Raw genomic sequence first — 13,567 nt, forward strand, 5'->3', positions numbered from 1 at the left:
CCATAGCAGCAGGATGTGAGTCCCAAGCTGAGACAGTATACCCAAGGTCAACCTAGTGACAGTGCGTATATGAATTAGAAGTCCACTAAATGTGGTTGAGAACAACACGGCCAAGTTCGAGGCAGGCAATCAGTTGTCAACCAACTGGTCAGACACAGTGGTAGTTGGTGAGAAGTGGAAGAGTGTTGTGACGGGTGTGGGAGTCTAAGCTGAAACATCTGTAAGAAAGACCGTGTGACAGTAAAGCTCAGCTGAAACAGGGCTTAAAGGAACAACTGGTCGGGGCCAAAAAAGACACATTTGTATTTACTGCATTAGCAGCTGTAACACCTGGAACTGGAAGCCCAGCTCCAGCAGATTCTGGCAACATCAGAAGTCTCTGTCCAGAAGATTGCAGTCCTAGCAATAGCGGATATACTTGAAACTCCCAGAAGAATGAAGAAGCTAGCATTTTATGTATTAAGTTAGCACTTAATAAGTGTTAAGCCACAAAACAGCCCTCAATAAATGTTATATGTTACACCCTTTATCTTATTGCTTTGGCAAATGTATGTAATTAAACTGAAAGGAGCAGAAATCTAAGACCCAGCTGCTACCTGAGCACTCACACTGTAAACCACTGTGACTGAGCAGGATCCAGTTTATACTGTTCAGGGTGTAGCCCTAATCAAATGAGGGCTTTTATATGAGCCATAAAATGCACGTAAGTGCTAAAAAGTCTAATTCTGTCCAACCATTACTTAACAGTCGTTTCACAAGTCTGTTAATCACGAGTGCTTCAAACGTGCTTATGCACATTCCAGCAATGTTCAGTCACCCCACAATATTAATATACTCCCTTCCAGACCTGTATTCATAATTTTATGTACTGGCAATTGTTCTCAATAAAATATACTTCAGTGGTCACAAAAGTAAAGTGTTACATTTACAGCGGGTAAAATAACTGTTGATCACAATTTTCTAAGTAAAATTCTTTTTTAAAATGCTATCGACGTGAAATTCTCACCAGATGTCGGTAACAACCCATTAACTTTGAGTTTCTTGAAGATGTTTCACCCTATTGGGAGTTGTCTCTTATAAGGGTTGTTGACCCACTATTGATCATCTGCATAATCAAATGAGATTTACATGAGACTCCACCAATTGGTCTTAGAACTCAAGAAGCTTCTTGAATGAGAAGTGAAATGTCTTCAAGAAACTCAAAGAAGTCCAGTCACTTTTCTTTCCAAGCTCCTTGGATTACCATGACCTGGATGACTGAGAACCTTCACAGACATAACAACCCATCAATCCACACATGCACAGAAATGAACTGTAGAAACTATAGAGGTCCATCAATTAAGTTGTATACAGAAGGATACATATGGATTAAAAAGCAGTAACTTATCTGTCTATAGACTGTTTGTATTGGCAACATTTAGGCAATGATTGGTATATGGGGATTCTAAATATCACATTATAGCTTGCATCCAAATATAATGTCACATTTGACCTCTGACCTCACTTTTACATTTCACATCTGCCTTTCTTTTAAGTTGGCCCCAAAATGTGTTTCATATTTAAAGAGTATTTAAAGAGTATTGTCAAGAGAAAAAGAATGAGCTGCACAGTTAGTTATAAATATACTGCAGTACTGCACTAATATTTGTCTTTATTAATAGTTAATGATGTCCCTTTATTTACAAATTAGTACATATTATCCATGACATACTCCTACATGATGTTTGAGTAATCAAAGTTAACATTTGCAATGATGCCCTTATCTGATTTTTGCTGCACTACAAATCTTCTTAAAAAGAACAAAGAAAACCAAACGAATGTATACCAAACTCCATACTGTTCCCTTAAAACTAAATACTGCTGTAAGCTGTCAACTCTCACAAAGTTGCGTTGGCCCTTTAACACGTTGAGCTGATGACGCCACCCGACGTTCAACAAGCAGCACAACAAGGAAGTCTTCAGAGTCCACAGTTCAACTCTTCTAGCTTTGACAGCAAATGTTGTCGTAGAACAGGTAAGCAGAGCTAAAAGCTGTGTGAAAACATAACAGTTTATTCTGTCGCCGGCATAAATAGCTTTGCGACTAACAATAGCTTCAGTGACTGAACATGGCAGCTGTAGCCGCTAGTTTCACTTTCCAGTTAGCAAAGTGACAGCGTGCTGTACATGAACTTTAGGTTAACTACGCAGTAAAAAAAAAGTGAGCTGCTGTGACGCTTATTGTCAGACTAAGGAATATGTTCTGTGTGGCTAATTTAAAAACAGCAGCACGACATTTTGGTCCTTAAAATTATGTAAAGGCCGGGCTTCCTGTAAGGTAGCTACGAGCAGTGCTATGTAGGCCATAATCACTGACACGACAGGCTCATACTCGATAGCAGCTATCGCATTTTAAACACAAAGTCACCACTTTAAAGCTGTCTCTGCTCATAACTGCTAAACTATGACTAATCTCTAACTATCTGTCAAAGTAAGCTATATAATTATAATTTAAAGAAAAAGTAGCGAGTACAGATTCCTTTATACCTGCAGGCTTGCCTCCTCCTGATTTCCTCGTTTTGCTTTTTCTTCCATGTTTACAGGTTTAAAAGTGACAGTTTAAAACTTTATTAACACGTTATTGCAAAACAGAAACCGTGACATGTGTCGATAATAGCTGCTTCATATGCCACTTGTAATAGACAGACGTGAAACTTTATGCTCTTTTGTGTACATCCCAGTACTGTACTTGTTTACCTGCATGTGTGCAGCTGTACTACTGCAGTAACTGTCACAGCTGTACTTTGTTATTAATATTGTTGCCGTATATAATATTGTGTAGTTGTCCTTGATATTTGATTCTTCCATTATTGTTTGATTTGTGTTAATGTCATAAAGCAGTACCATAACACAATTCAATCATTTTGGAGCATTTCTGAAGACAAAGTCGATATGAAATATGAAGTCCTCACAGTTGAAAAGCTGGAACAAGCATTTGGCATTGTTTTGACAGACAAATAAAACACGATTCTCTATTTTTGTTTAGGATGCCTGGTGAAAGAGTGGAGGAGAGGACGTTGGAGGTGTCGAAGGTGCCTGTAGGAGTGGATGAGGAGCTTCTGTCTTTATATTTTGAGAACAAGCGGCGCTCTGGTGGAGGTCCACTTGTATCTGTGGTGAAGGATGGCGACCGCGCCATAGTCGTGTTTGAAGATGCAGCAGGCAAGTCACTGTGAACAGACAGTCATTTGTTTCTTGTCTTTTTTTCCAAATTTCTTACATAAAGGATTTTTTCACCTATAGTCCCCTTAAAAAGGACCAAACTTAGTCCAAAGTGGGCTAAGAGAAAAGGGACTTTCCCTTCATATTTTGAGTGATTTGAAAACAAGAGTTTTATTTCTGAGCTTTCAGACTTTTACTGCTTCGGATTATAGATTAGATTAAAGCTTTAGATTAATTAGCTGTGGTTAATCACAGCTAATTCATAATTTTAAAAAACGGGCAATTACTTTTTGACAAAGGATCAGGTAGGTTTAGATAACTTTTCTGAATTAATCAATGAAATCATCATTTAAAAACTGTGTTTTGTACTTACTCAGTTTATCTTTATCTAATATTAAAATGTGTTCAATCATCTGAATCATAAAAGTGTGACAAAACACTAGGAAATGAGGAAAGGGGTCAAACACATTTTCAAACCACTGTATACTCAGAGCTACTTAGGCAGCAGAGGAAATAACTAGTAGATTAAGCTATACTGAACATAATGACTTAATACAGTTCTGCTTTGTAATCATTAGTACCAGTTGGATACAAAACAGTTCATAATAAGCTCCATATCAACAGCAAAATCCTGCTACTACAACTATGTTAGTAGTAATACAATCCCGATTCCAAAACAGTGGGGGTGAATGAATGCTGTGATCTGCAAATCTGTTCACAGAAGAACACAGAAAACATATCAAATGTTTGAACTGAGAAAATGTACTTTTTTTTTAAAAGAAAATTATAGGCGAATCAAGGGAGTTCTGGAAAAAAAGGGACCACAGCAACACATCTCAAAAAAGCCCGGACATGTTACAGTGTAGGATTTCCTCTTCTTTTAACGAAGTTAAAAACAAAGGCTGCAAGAACATTTTGGACTTAATTAGGTTTATTTGCAGTGACATGATTGTATTTCAAAAGAGAGGCAGTTTCTCAGAAGCAACGATATGCAGAGGTTCACCAGTCTGCAAAAAACTGCTTCTACAAATTGTGGTTTAATTGTAATCCACAGTTTGTAAAATTGCAATATCTAATCACCTTATTCACATAATATCATTAAAAGAAGGCCATCCAAGATTGATTTTCTCACATATTTCAGAAAAATCAATCTTGGATGTCTGTGATCTTCAGGCCCTCATTCAGCACTGCATTAAAAACAGGCATGAGTCTGTCATGGGAATCCCCCCATGGTCTCTTTCAGGGATTCCAGAAGTCACCATCTTCTCGTGACCAAAGGTCATATAAAATCGACTGAGAGAAAACTGTCCTGTGGTCAGATGAATCACGCTTTGAAATACGTTTTAGAAAACACAGATGCTTCCTCCAGAGAGAGACCATCAGAATCTTTATCTGTGCCCCGTTAAAAGGCTGCGTCTCTGATGGTGTAGGGATGCATCATACCCATGGGTTTGCAGCTGAAAGTTATGTAGAGATTTCACATCTATTATTTCATTTAGACGTCTTTTTCAGGGGAGGCCTTTATAATTTCACTAAGATAACAGCAGCATGGCTTTGTGCTGAACTGGCCTGCCTGCTGTCCTGACCTTTCACCTTCTTAAAGCATTTGGAGCATCATGAAACAAAACAACTGTGACATAGCTGTTAGCTGCTAAAATCCTATATCAGAGAACAATCCTCTCCCCAAAGTCCAACTGCTGAGGCATGTTGCTGACATCAAATTCAAAATCGGGCGATATTTTTCTTTAAATTGTACATTTTCTGTGTGTGAACAACACAGAGCTGAGCTGATTATTTGTATTAATTAACGATAGATATTTCTTTTCACTCAGTTCAAAACTTCACCTTGGACCCCAAACAGGCTCGAGCTGTCCACGTATCACTGTGCTGGCCGATGGCTTTCCTCTGCAGTGCCATTTTTAGGTTGGCACAGGACACAGCATATTGTCCAGAGCATGTATTCACAGACTTGAACTGCTGCCTTAGAAATATTCTATCATGGAGTGCAAGCGTAGAAGTGATTTAGATTGTGTGGTCACTCTTCCTTATAAAAAATTGGTACAGACCTGTCTCAGCACTGCTGCACTACGGTCTTTTTCCCTTTGCTAAATGTCCGAGTACTGTGATGATCGCTTGGGTAGAAATGTGAGTAAATCTCTAATCAGTTTGACCACAAATATTATCCCCGTTTCATTAACTCAGTATCATTAGGTGCTATATTTCTCTGCCCTATTTGTAGTCTAATTTCTGTAAGTACCAATAAACTTAGATAATATATCTGTGTAGAAACAACTTATGCATGCAGTGCAGCACCACTGTCAACACTTAAATAGTCTCCCAGAGTTAGGATGGAGAGAATCATCTTGATGCTGTGTAAGACAAAATGTCATCCTGCAAATTTGTTGAAGACTCGGTTAAAAAACGCTGGCCTGTATAATGACCTGTGATAACCTGACTGTTTAAAAACTTGTAAACATTTCTTTTTATAGTAAGAAGCACTTGAGTAGAACCAAAACCTTGTTGTGTTCAAAAGAACATTTTAATTTTAGACAACAGATATAGACGGTGCCGAATATTTACTGTATACTAATTCTTTTCTTTCCGCTCCACTCATTTTTAGTCGCAGCCCGAGTGCTGTCTAAAGGGCACCACGTTCTGCATAATGCTGAGCTGAGTGTGAGAAAGCCTGCCTCAAAGGACCCGCGCAAACTCCTGCTGCGGGGGATCAACCCCAACACCAACACAGAGATGATAGAGCTCTACGTGGAGAACACAATGGGACTGGAAGACTACAACCTGTATCCCTCACCGGGGAGAGATCTGATCGTCATTCAATTCCACGAACCGCTCGCAACAGGTCGACTGAATGCATATCTTTAATTTTTCTTAAAAACAAAGAGTTGATTTAGACCTTTGTGGTCTCCAGATAGTAAATCTTAATGACTTTGGTCCATGGATTCTTCGGGTTTTGTAGTAGCAGGCCGCTTGTGAAATAATTCAAATTCTACATGATGAATTGGTGCAGTGTAGTGGTCCTGACTGAAATATGTTGTTCATATTACAGATTTCCAAACACTTAGCACACAAATCTCTAAGAGGACACTTGATGGGGCTCAAGTAACCGTGGAACAGGTTGAACAACCCGACTCAATCTTAGTGGAGAATCTGCACCCTGGAACCACTCCGGACCACGTCACTTTGTACTTTGAGAGCAGTCGCGGCGGGAACCAGGACGTAAAGGAGGTCATCGTGCTGTCAGAGAATACAGCAAAGGTGTCCTTCTGTAACTATGAATGTAAGTTTTACACACTGTAACCTTTAAAACTTGTCTGCTTTGTTTTCTGAAAATGTTTGTTTTTCCTTGAACAGCTGTGGATGCTGTCCTGGCTCTCTCACACAAACTTGAGGGTGCTGCGCTCTCAGTGAAGCCCTACTTCGATTTTCTTGTACCTGTAGAAAGTAAAACATCGCAAGAGGTGGAGACAAGCCAAGACACAACTGAGAACTCTGAGGAGGTGAATGATATTGAGATGCAGACGAGTCCTCCCACGGCAGCCAGTTCCAGCAATCCTCCAAGTGAAATGGCTTTGGAGTCCGTTGCTGCTCCACCTCCTCTACCAACAAAGGTAGAGGAGGTGGAGGTAGAGGAGGTGAAAGAAGGGGAGGCAGAGGAAGTAATGGAGGAACAAAGCGATGATTCAGATACAATAACATGTCATATTGCTCTCACAGACCCAGGGAAACATGCTTTGTTTCAGCATAGTACCATTCAAAGGGACATCAAGAACACGAACCCGAATGTTATTATCCAAACTAAAGACGATGGTGTTTACATTGAAGGACCTGATAGAGCACAGGCAGAGCAGGTTAAACAAACCATCATGGACTTTCTCTGTAACATAGCAGAGGCTCATTTCACCCTTGAGCTGGAAAAGGCTCAATTTCTTGCCAGAAAAGATGTAAAGGAACGGCTTCTACAAGCCACGACACAAAGTGGCTCCTCTACTCTGTACACCGTATCAGACTCTAATATTACCGTAACGTCTCTAACCCAAGACTCGGCTAAAAAGGCGTGCAGCTTTTTAAAATCCCAAGTGTGTTACTTCAGCATGCCGATGGACCAGGAAAATGAGTGCATGCTGAATTGCAGAGAGTGGTCAGAGTTCCTGCAGACTCTGAGTTTCTGCTCTGTAAAGGTGTCAGAACGAGGAGGGAATATTGATGTTTGGACTCTGACGGGGATGGAGAATGAGAAGCAGGCTGCCATCATGCAGTTTCTGACTACACCCATTGAAAGGGAGACGGTCATCCCTATGGAGCCGGGCATGCTGAAGTACATTCAGATCCACTGTCATCAGCTCTTGGTTGACATGGACCAAGTGTCTATTTTTCCACTAGAGGCTGAGGATAATTGTGGCTTAAAGGTGTGTATCAGAATCGCATGTAAAGGCTTCATGACTGTAGTGGTGTAAACGTCATTAAAGTCAGAGTGTTTATAAATTATATTTTTACGTGTGTGTGGGTGTACCTGACAGATCCACGGCCACGTTGTTGCTTGCCAAATGGCAGAGGAGGTGCTGCAAGGTGTAGTTTCTTCAATCTGCACTAGAACCATCACAGTAAACACTCCAGGAGTGGCCCGGTTTTTAGATGAAAAGGAGTGTCAGAGCATTCTGAATGAGATGGAGGCAAAGTTTTGTGTCTACATCAGCCCCAAATATGTGCCCTGGAAGCCCCTGCCTCACCAGGTAATGATGGAAGAAATTAAGCTTGTTTCTGTAATCTTATGTGTTTTTCTGTGCTTTTAAAGTAAACTGCTTCCTCTTATCTTGACAGATTTGTAGGTGGTTGTTTCTGATTTTTATACCTCAAGGCTTGACTTTAGTTTTAGTAGTAGTCGTCGTTTCCCACATTGCTGGAATAATGTTCTAGTTATGCAAAAATATACAGAATAGGACAACACTGAATAGGTAGTGTAAAAGACTAAGTCAACCATGAAACATGAAATCCAAATGACAGAAAATGTAACCAATATGAGGTGAGCAGAGATCTATAAAATAATGAAACAGAATAAGAGTAAATCAACAAAAGATTTAAAATATAAGACGTCTGCAAATAGAAATGATTAATTAATAAAAGGGCAGTAAGAAAATGTTGACAGTGGATGCATAATCTGTTTTTGCAGCTGATCCATGGAGGGCTTACAATACAAATAAAATCTGTTCAGTGTTTTGCTGGCAGGCTGTTCAGTTCTACCAGACCAGAAGTGATGTGTTGTCGTTCTTTACAGCTTTTAAAAAAGGCTGAAAATAAGCAGCCCTATATCCTGTGAGTTACAATAGTCCAGCTGAGAATGATAAATAGATGTAAGCAGGTTTAAATCCAGTAAATCTTTGGGGGATAAAAAAAATTTAATGATAGCTCTTGGCTGGTAAAAGCTGCCCTTCACAACAGATCAACCCATAGAATTTGAAGATATATTTAAGATTTTAAGATTGTTTACGCTTGCTCTGGAATTTTTAACTAAAATGTCCAGATATACAAAACTACTCATATAGTGCGTTTTCTTACTAAGGATGTCTTTTGAAGTTGTAAGTCGTTTAACATTAAGTTGGAACTAAATCATGCAAATGTTTTATTTATTCCAGGACATCTTTGAAGCTGCGTGGCAGATGATGTTTCACAAAAACTTCCCGAAAATGTCTGCGCAGGAGTTGAAGTCAGATTCAATGCAAATTGATGCTTCAGATGGAGGTAGCATCTTTGGTTTCTTTGCAGGTATCTGTCAGTTCTACGCAGCTTAAACTGTGCATTTAACTCTTTGCAGGTCTTTTAGAGGAGGCGAAGAAAATCGTCTCGGCTATTGATGAGAGACTGGTGCACAGTGTGCCCACTTCAGACCAGCAGGAAAACATGGATAACGTAGACCTGTACACGGCGTCAGATGACCCAAGCAGCCTGATGGACCAGGACTCCGATGTGACAGCTGTTGACTCAGATCAGAACACTGCGAGCGGCTTATTCTTCAATAATGGAGCTCTGGGCCATTCTAGCAATCTGGAGGAAGAGGCCCAGCTGTCTTTAGCTATCCAGTACTCCATGGAGTCGAGCCACTGGACCCTGGAGGACGAAGAGGAGCAGCTGCAGAAAGCCTTGGAGTTGTCCAGGAATATGAGCCAAAAAGAAAGCTCTTCTAATGGGGCTGATGAGACACCCCAGGTGCACCAGCCAAAGAAGGCTAATATCAATATTCCCCTGAAAGATGCAATCGAAGCAGCCAACACCATCCAGTTATTTGTGTTTGCAGGCTATAACTGTGACTTGATTCGGGTGGACATAGCCTTTGGTAAGAAGGTGAGCCAGAGACAGGTTGAGGAGAAAATAGAGCACAGGAACTTGAGGAATATGTCAGAGTACTACAAGACATGTCTGGACGTTATCAAGAGGAAACATGCAGTTGAGATCCAGATTCAAGGGACCATAATCACCGTATCTGGTTTCAAAGACTTTGTGATGGGAGCTGTGTGTGATGTTAAGCTGCTTCTGGAGAAAATCTCCAATTCTGTACCAGAACGGGAAATCCTGAATACTGTGCAGTGGTTGCGGCACGACCCAATCTCCTCCGTCACTGCTCCTTATTCTCCCGAAGCCACAGTGTTCATTGAGAATGCCTTTAGAAAGAAGCTGAAGAAGGTTGACATCTTGCTAGACAATCAGCCGCACACAATCAACTTTGAGAAGATGCAAGAACACAACATCGCTTCGGGGAAATCAGCGCAGATCTCCAGGAAGTTGCTCGAATTAGACGATTTAGGTGACAGTGTACCAGGTAAAGTGGGATTTATTAAGCCTTTTGTGGAATGATGCTGCGTGTGGGGCCGTGAAAGAGACAAAATCCAGAAAATGATTAGCAAGTCAAAAATGTCATCAGCTATCTTATGCTATATCACACAACAGGCCACATGATTTTTCATATAACTTCATTAAAGGTGCTGCAGTAGCACAAATATTGTGTGAGGTCTGGTTCAGTGACTCCAGTTAGCTGAGGTTAAGCCCAGCAAACAGCTACACCAACACACCAATAATTGAAGCTTTAACAGTATCCAAATGGACAGTTGTTATAAAACTGTCCATTTGGATACTATAGAGACAGAACTTTTTAACGCAGCAGTGTTACAGATTTATCTGCTTTTGCAGCCAGACTCATTTTTGGCCATTAGAGGAATGTTGGCTTCGGTATTTAGCCCTTGAAGTTGTCTGTGAGGAATATTAGGTGTATTTGTAGTTAGCTCCGCTGTGTTTTTTCAGATTAGCACACAGTCAGAAGTATTAGCATTGTGTACCTGCCTGAAATAAACTATTAAAACATAAAACAAAGTAAAGTATGTAATAAAGAAAGACATTTTCATATCAACAGCTGAGTGGGGAGACTTAGGGAAATGTATATAATTGTAACTACTTATTACGTCCACCAAGGTAAACAGCATAGCTCGAAAACTTAAGAATGAATTCTGATAAAACTTTGTATGGGTGTAGAGTGGGGTCATGTTAGCAATCTGTTAAAATTAGGCTTATTTCCACCAAGGTCTTCAAGGTCAACTTCATGATTTATTAGTCAGAAATAAACTAAAAGCCTTAAGACTTAGAAGTTATTATTCTTATAAACGTGGTGTGTATTTTCAACATTGTCACTAGATTAATCCGAAGGTCAAAATGATAATAATGCTGTATAGAGCTATTTAAAACTGTGGTTCTTATTGCTGCTGTTTATATTGACAGCATATGGAATGATATATGGGGATTCTAAATATCACATTACTTTGGACCTCTGACCTTATCTTCAAAGTCATGAAAGCTCAAACATTCAAAAAAAAATCTCTTTACCTTTAAAGCTCTGCTTAAAATTGTCCTGTCTTTGTTTGTGGTATAATTAAAAAAGAACAAAGAAAACAATAAATATATACAAAATAAACTGATCCCTTCAAAGTAAAATACCGCCAAAGAGAGCGAGCTGCCTTGGTGGAGGCTTGCACTTCTTGTCATTGATGTATGTTAGTTAGTTTTTCCACTTGCATCAGTTTTGCAGCTCCCTGTTTATTTTATTAAATAATACGAATCATTTAAAAAACTGAAATAATGCTTACTAAATCATTTGTTTAACAGAAGACGACTACTCCGTGCTATCAAACTTCCCTGAAGCAACCAAAGTGGACGAGGAATCTGATGAATTCCAGAACGTGGTGAAGCAATTCTACGAGACCATTCAGGAATACCACAGCAAAATCCGAATCATACAGGTGAAACGATGAGCTCTGTCTCTTTTGCAGCAGCTGACTGTGGCTTCAGTGGTGACTACAATCATTTTTGTTTGGTTTGCAGGTTGAGAAGCTCATGAACAAGCTGTTGTACAATCAGTACAAGCTTAAGAAGGCCAGCGTATTGCAGAGCGCCACCTACCCGCAGATCGAGCGCACCCTGTACCACGGCACGAGCGAGAGCAGCGTCAAGGAGATATGCGTCCATGGCTTCAACAGAAGCTTCTGTGGAAAGAATGGTACGCTGGCTTTCTTTGTCTTGTTTACATCAGGTTTTGTCACATCTTCTGATGTTCTGGTTTCTCCACGCAGCCACCGTCTACGGTCAGGGGGTCTATTTTGCTGTGAACTCGGCTCTATCTGTCCAGGATCAGTATTCCCCGCCAAACGCGGATGGATACAAGTTTATTTTTGTGTCCAAAGTTCTAACGGGAGACTACACCAAAGGCTGCCATTCGATAAAGACGGCCCCGCTGAAGGAGACAGGAGATATCCCCCTCAGATACGACAGCGTGACTGATAACATTACCAAGCCGTCGATGTTTGTCATTTTCAACGACACACAAGCTTTTCCAGAATATCTCATCACATGCCAGAGAATCCACCGCTGAGGAGAATGGATTAGACGCCGGCGATGAAATTTAGAGAGAGCAGACTGCTGATGCTTTAATGTTTCTGCCTTCAGTTTAAAAAATCAATTTTGGTTTATAAAGGGCTAAGGTGTAATCATTTGATCAGCCGTGATCAAACCCATGAAGTGCTTCTCTGTTGATCGTTTCCCCTCTTTGATTTCCTCACTATGTTGTAATGTTATTAAAAGGAATCAAGCGACTGAACCCAACAAGCCAGTTTTCATTCAGTAACCTTAAACATGCCCTTTCAGCACATTTACAGCTCATTGTGCCGTGGCTTTACATAGACAGCACTTATTGCGTGACATTTGACTTGTAATAGTCGATTTGGTTCTCACTGCCATCACTCCTACACGCCAGTTAATATTAGCCTGGCTTTTCCTCTGTTAATGTCATTGTATTCCTATAAGTGGAAGACAAGTTTTTGCTGACAGTACTACATGCACCCCTGTCTGCCTGCTTCTGTCAGTATGAGGTTATTGTGAATGAGTCACATCTGATAGTACAAGAATATGACTCCTATTTAGTTTTAAGTTTGGGTTAAGTTATTTGAGTTTCTCCCTAAAGTTTTTCTTTCTTTCTTTTGGCTGTGCAAGAATAAAACTTAAGTGTGGTAAAAATAAGAGCAAAAAAAAGAAAAGTAGAGGTGTGTCGTCCACTGCTCTACAGCTGGACGCCAGTGATCTTCACGTACAGGTGGGCTTGGGTTGAAAACATTTATTCTTTGTCAAATTAAAGATAAATCTGTCTTGTTTTGAGTCTCGTGATCTATGTTCTGTCTTAAAACTTTAAAGCCGTATATCCATCGCAGCTGTTGCACACGTCACGGACTGTGTGCTGTTGTTTTTCTGAACCAAAATGATCTGTGAGCTCCAGTATGTGTGTTGCACAACATGTGATAGTTCTTGATTGTCTTCTCTCTACTGCTGATCCTTGTTTAATGAAGTGAGCACAGACAGCCTGATTTTAATTACAGTGCCTTCATTTTTCCAAGTGCTCTCATAAGAAGTCCATCCATTCATCCATTCTCTTCTGCTTATCCTTATCTGATCAAGTCTTGGATTTTAATTAAATCCTGGAAAGTTTTGGCCCTGGGTTTTTGCTGTGTTTAATTTAGACTTACAGTTACTACAAAAGTCTTTTGTTTTTAGCATCATGTTTGTTGTTTTTAATGAAGAATATTTAGTTTTAAGAGAACTCCACTTCATTTATATGAAAAATTAAACTTTAAATGAGAAAGCGTTTGATGGTCGTTTTTTACCCTATTTGTAGATGTTAGACCACTGTTGACCTATAACAAACAGATCTGTAGTATCTGCACACATGTTGTCCAGAATGTGCTGATCTTATAACTTTACATGACACATGATGAATGAAAAAGACGCTAAATGTATTTCGGAGATCGTTGTCGTAGCACAC

General features: G+C 39.9%; 1 protein-coding gene across 1 annotated transcript; it reads left to right on the top strand.

Annotated features, from left to right (window-relative positions):
- Positions 1–1,939: 1,939 nt before the first annotated feature.
- Positions 1,940–13,279, top strand: parp10 (poly(ADP-ribose) polymerase family member 10). Its single transcript, XM_085345991.1, has 11 exons — positions 1,940–2,014; positions 3,026–3,201; positions 5,822–6,058; positions 6,266–6,496; positions 6,571–7,625; positions 7,737–7,949; positions 8,850–8,955; positions 9,029–10,030; positions 11,365–11,498; positions 11,581–11,755; positions 11,829–13,279. The coding sequence occupies exons 2-11, from the start codon at positions 3,027–3,029 to the stop codon at positions 12,125–12,127; spliced, it is 3,627 nt and encodes a 1,208-aa protein (XP_085202117.1). The 5' UTR covers positions 1,940–2,014; position 3,026; the 3' UTR covers positions 12,128–13,279.
- The last annotated feature ends 288 nt before the right edge of the window (positions 13,280–13,567 follow it).

The sequence above is a fragment of the Diplotaxodon limnothrissa genome, linkage group LG22 (assembly GCF_057381915.1).
Source record: "Diplotaxodon limnothrissa isolate DT_005_m linkage group LG22, D_limnothrissa_male_GT1.1, whole genome shotgun sequence".
NCBI lineage: Eukaryota > Metazoa > Chordata > Actinopteri > Cichliformes > Cichlidae > Diplotaxodon > Diplotaxodon limnothrissa.

Excerpts from the sequence above, each read along its gene's own strand:
- parp10 (XM_085345991.1), top strand. The coding sequence starts at position 3,027 with ATGCCTGGTGAAAGAGTGGAGGAGAGGACGTTGGAGGTGTCGAAGGTG. Across the intron at positions 3,202-5,821 it reads CGTGTTTGAAGATGCAGCAG|TCGCAGCCCGAGTGCTGTCT; the intron begins GCAAGTCACTGT and ends ACTCATTTTTAG. Across the intron at positions 6,059-6,265 it reads CCACGAACCGCTCGCAACAG|ATTTCCAAACACTTAGCACA; the intron begins GTCGACTGAATG and ends TTCATATTACAG.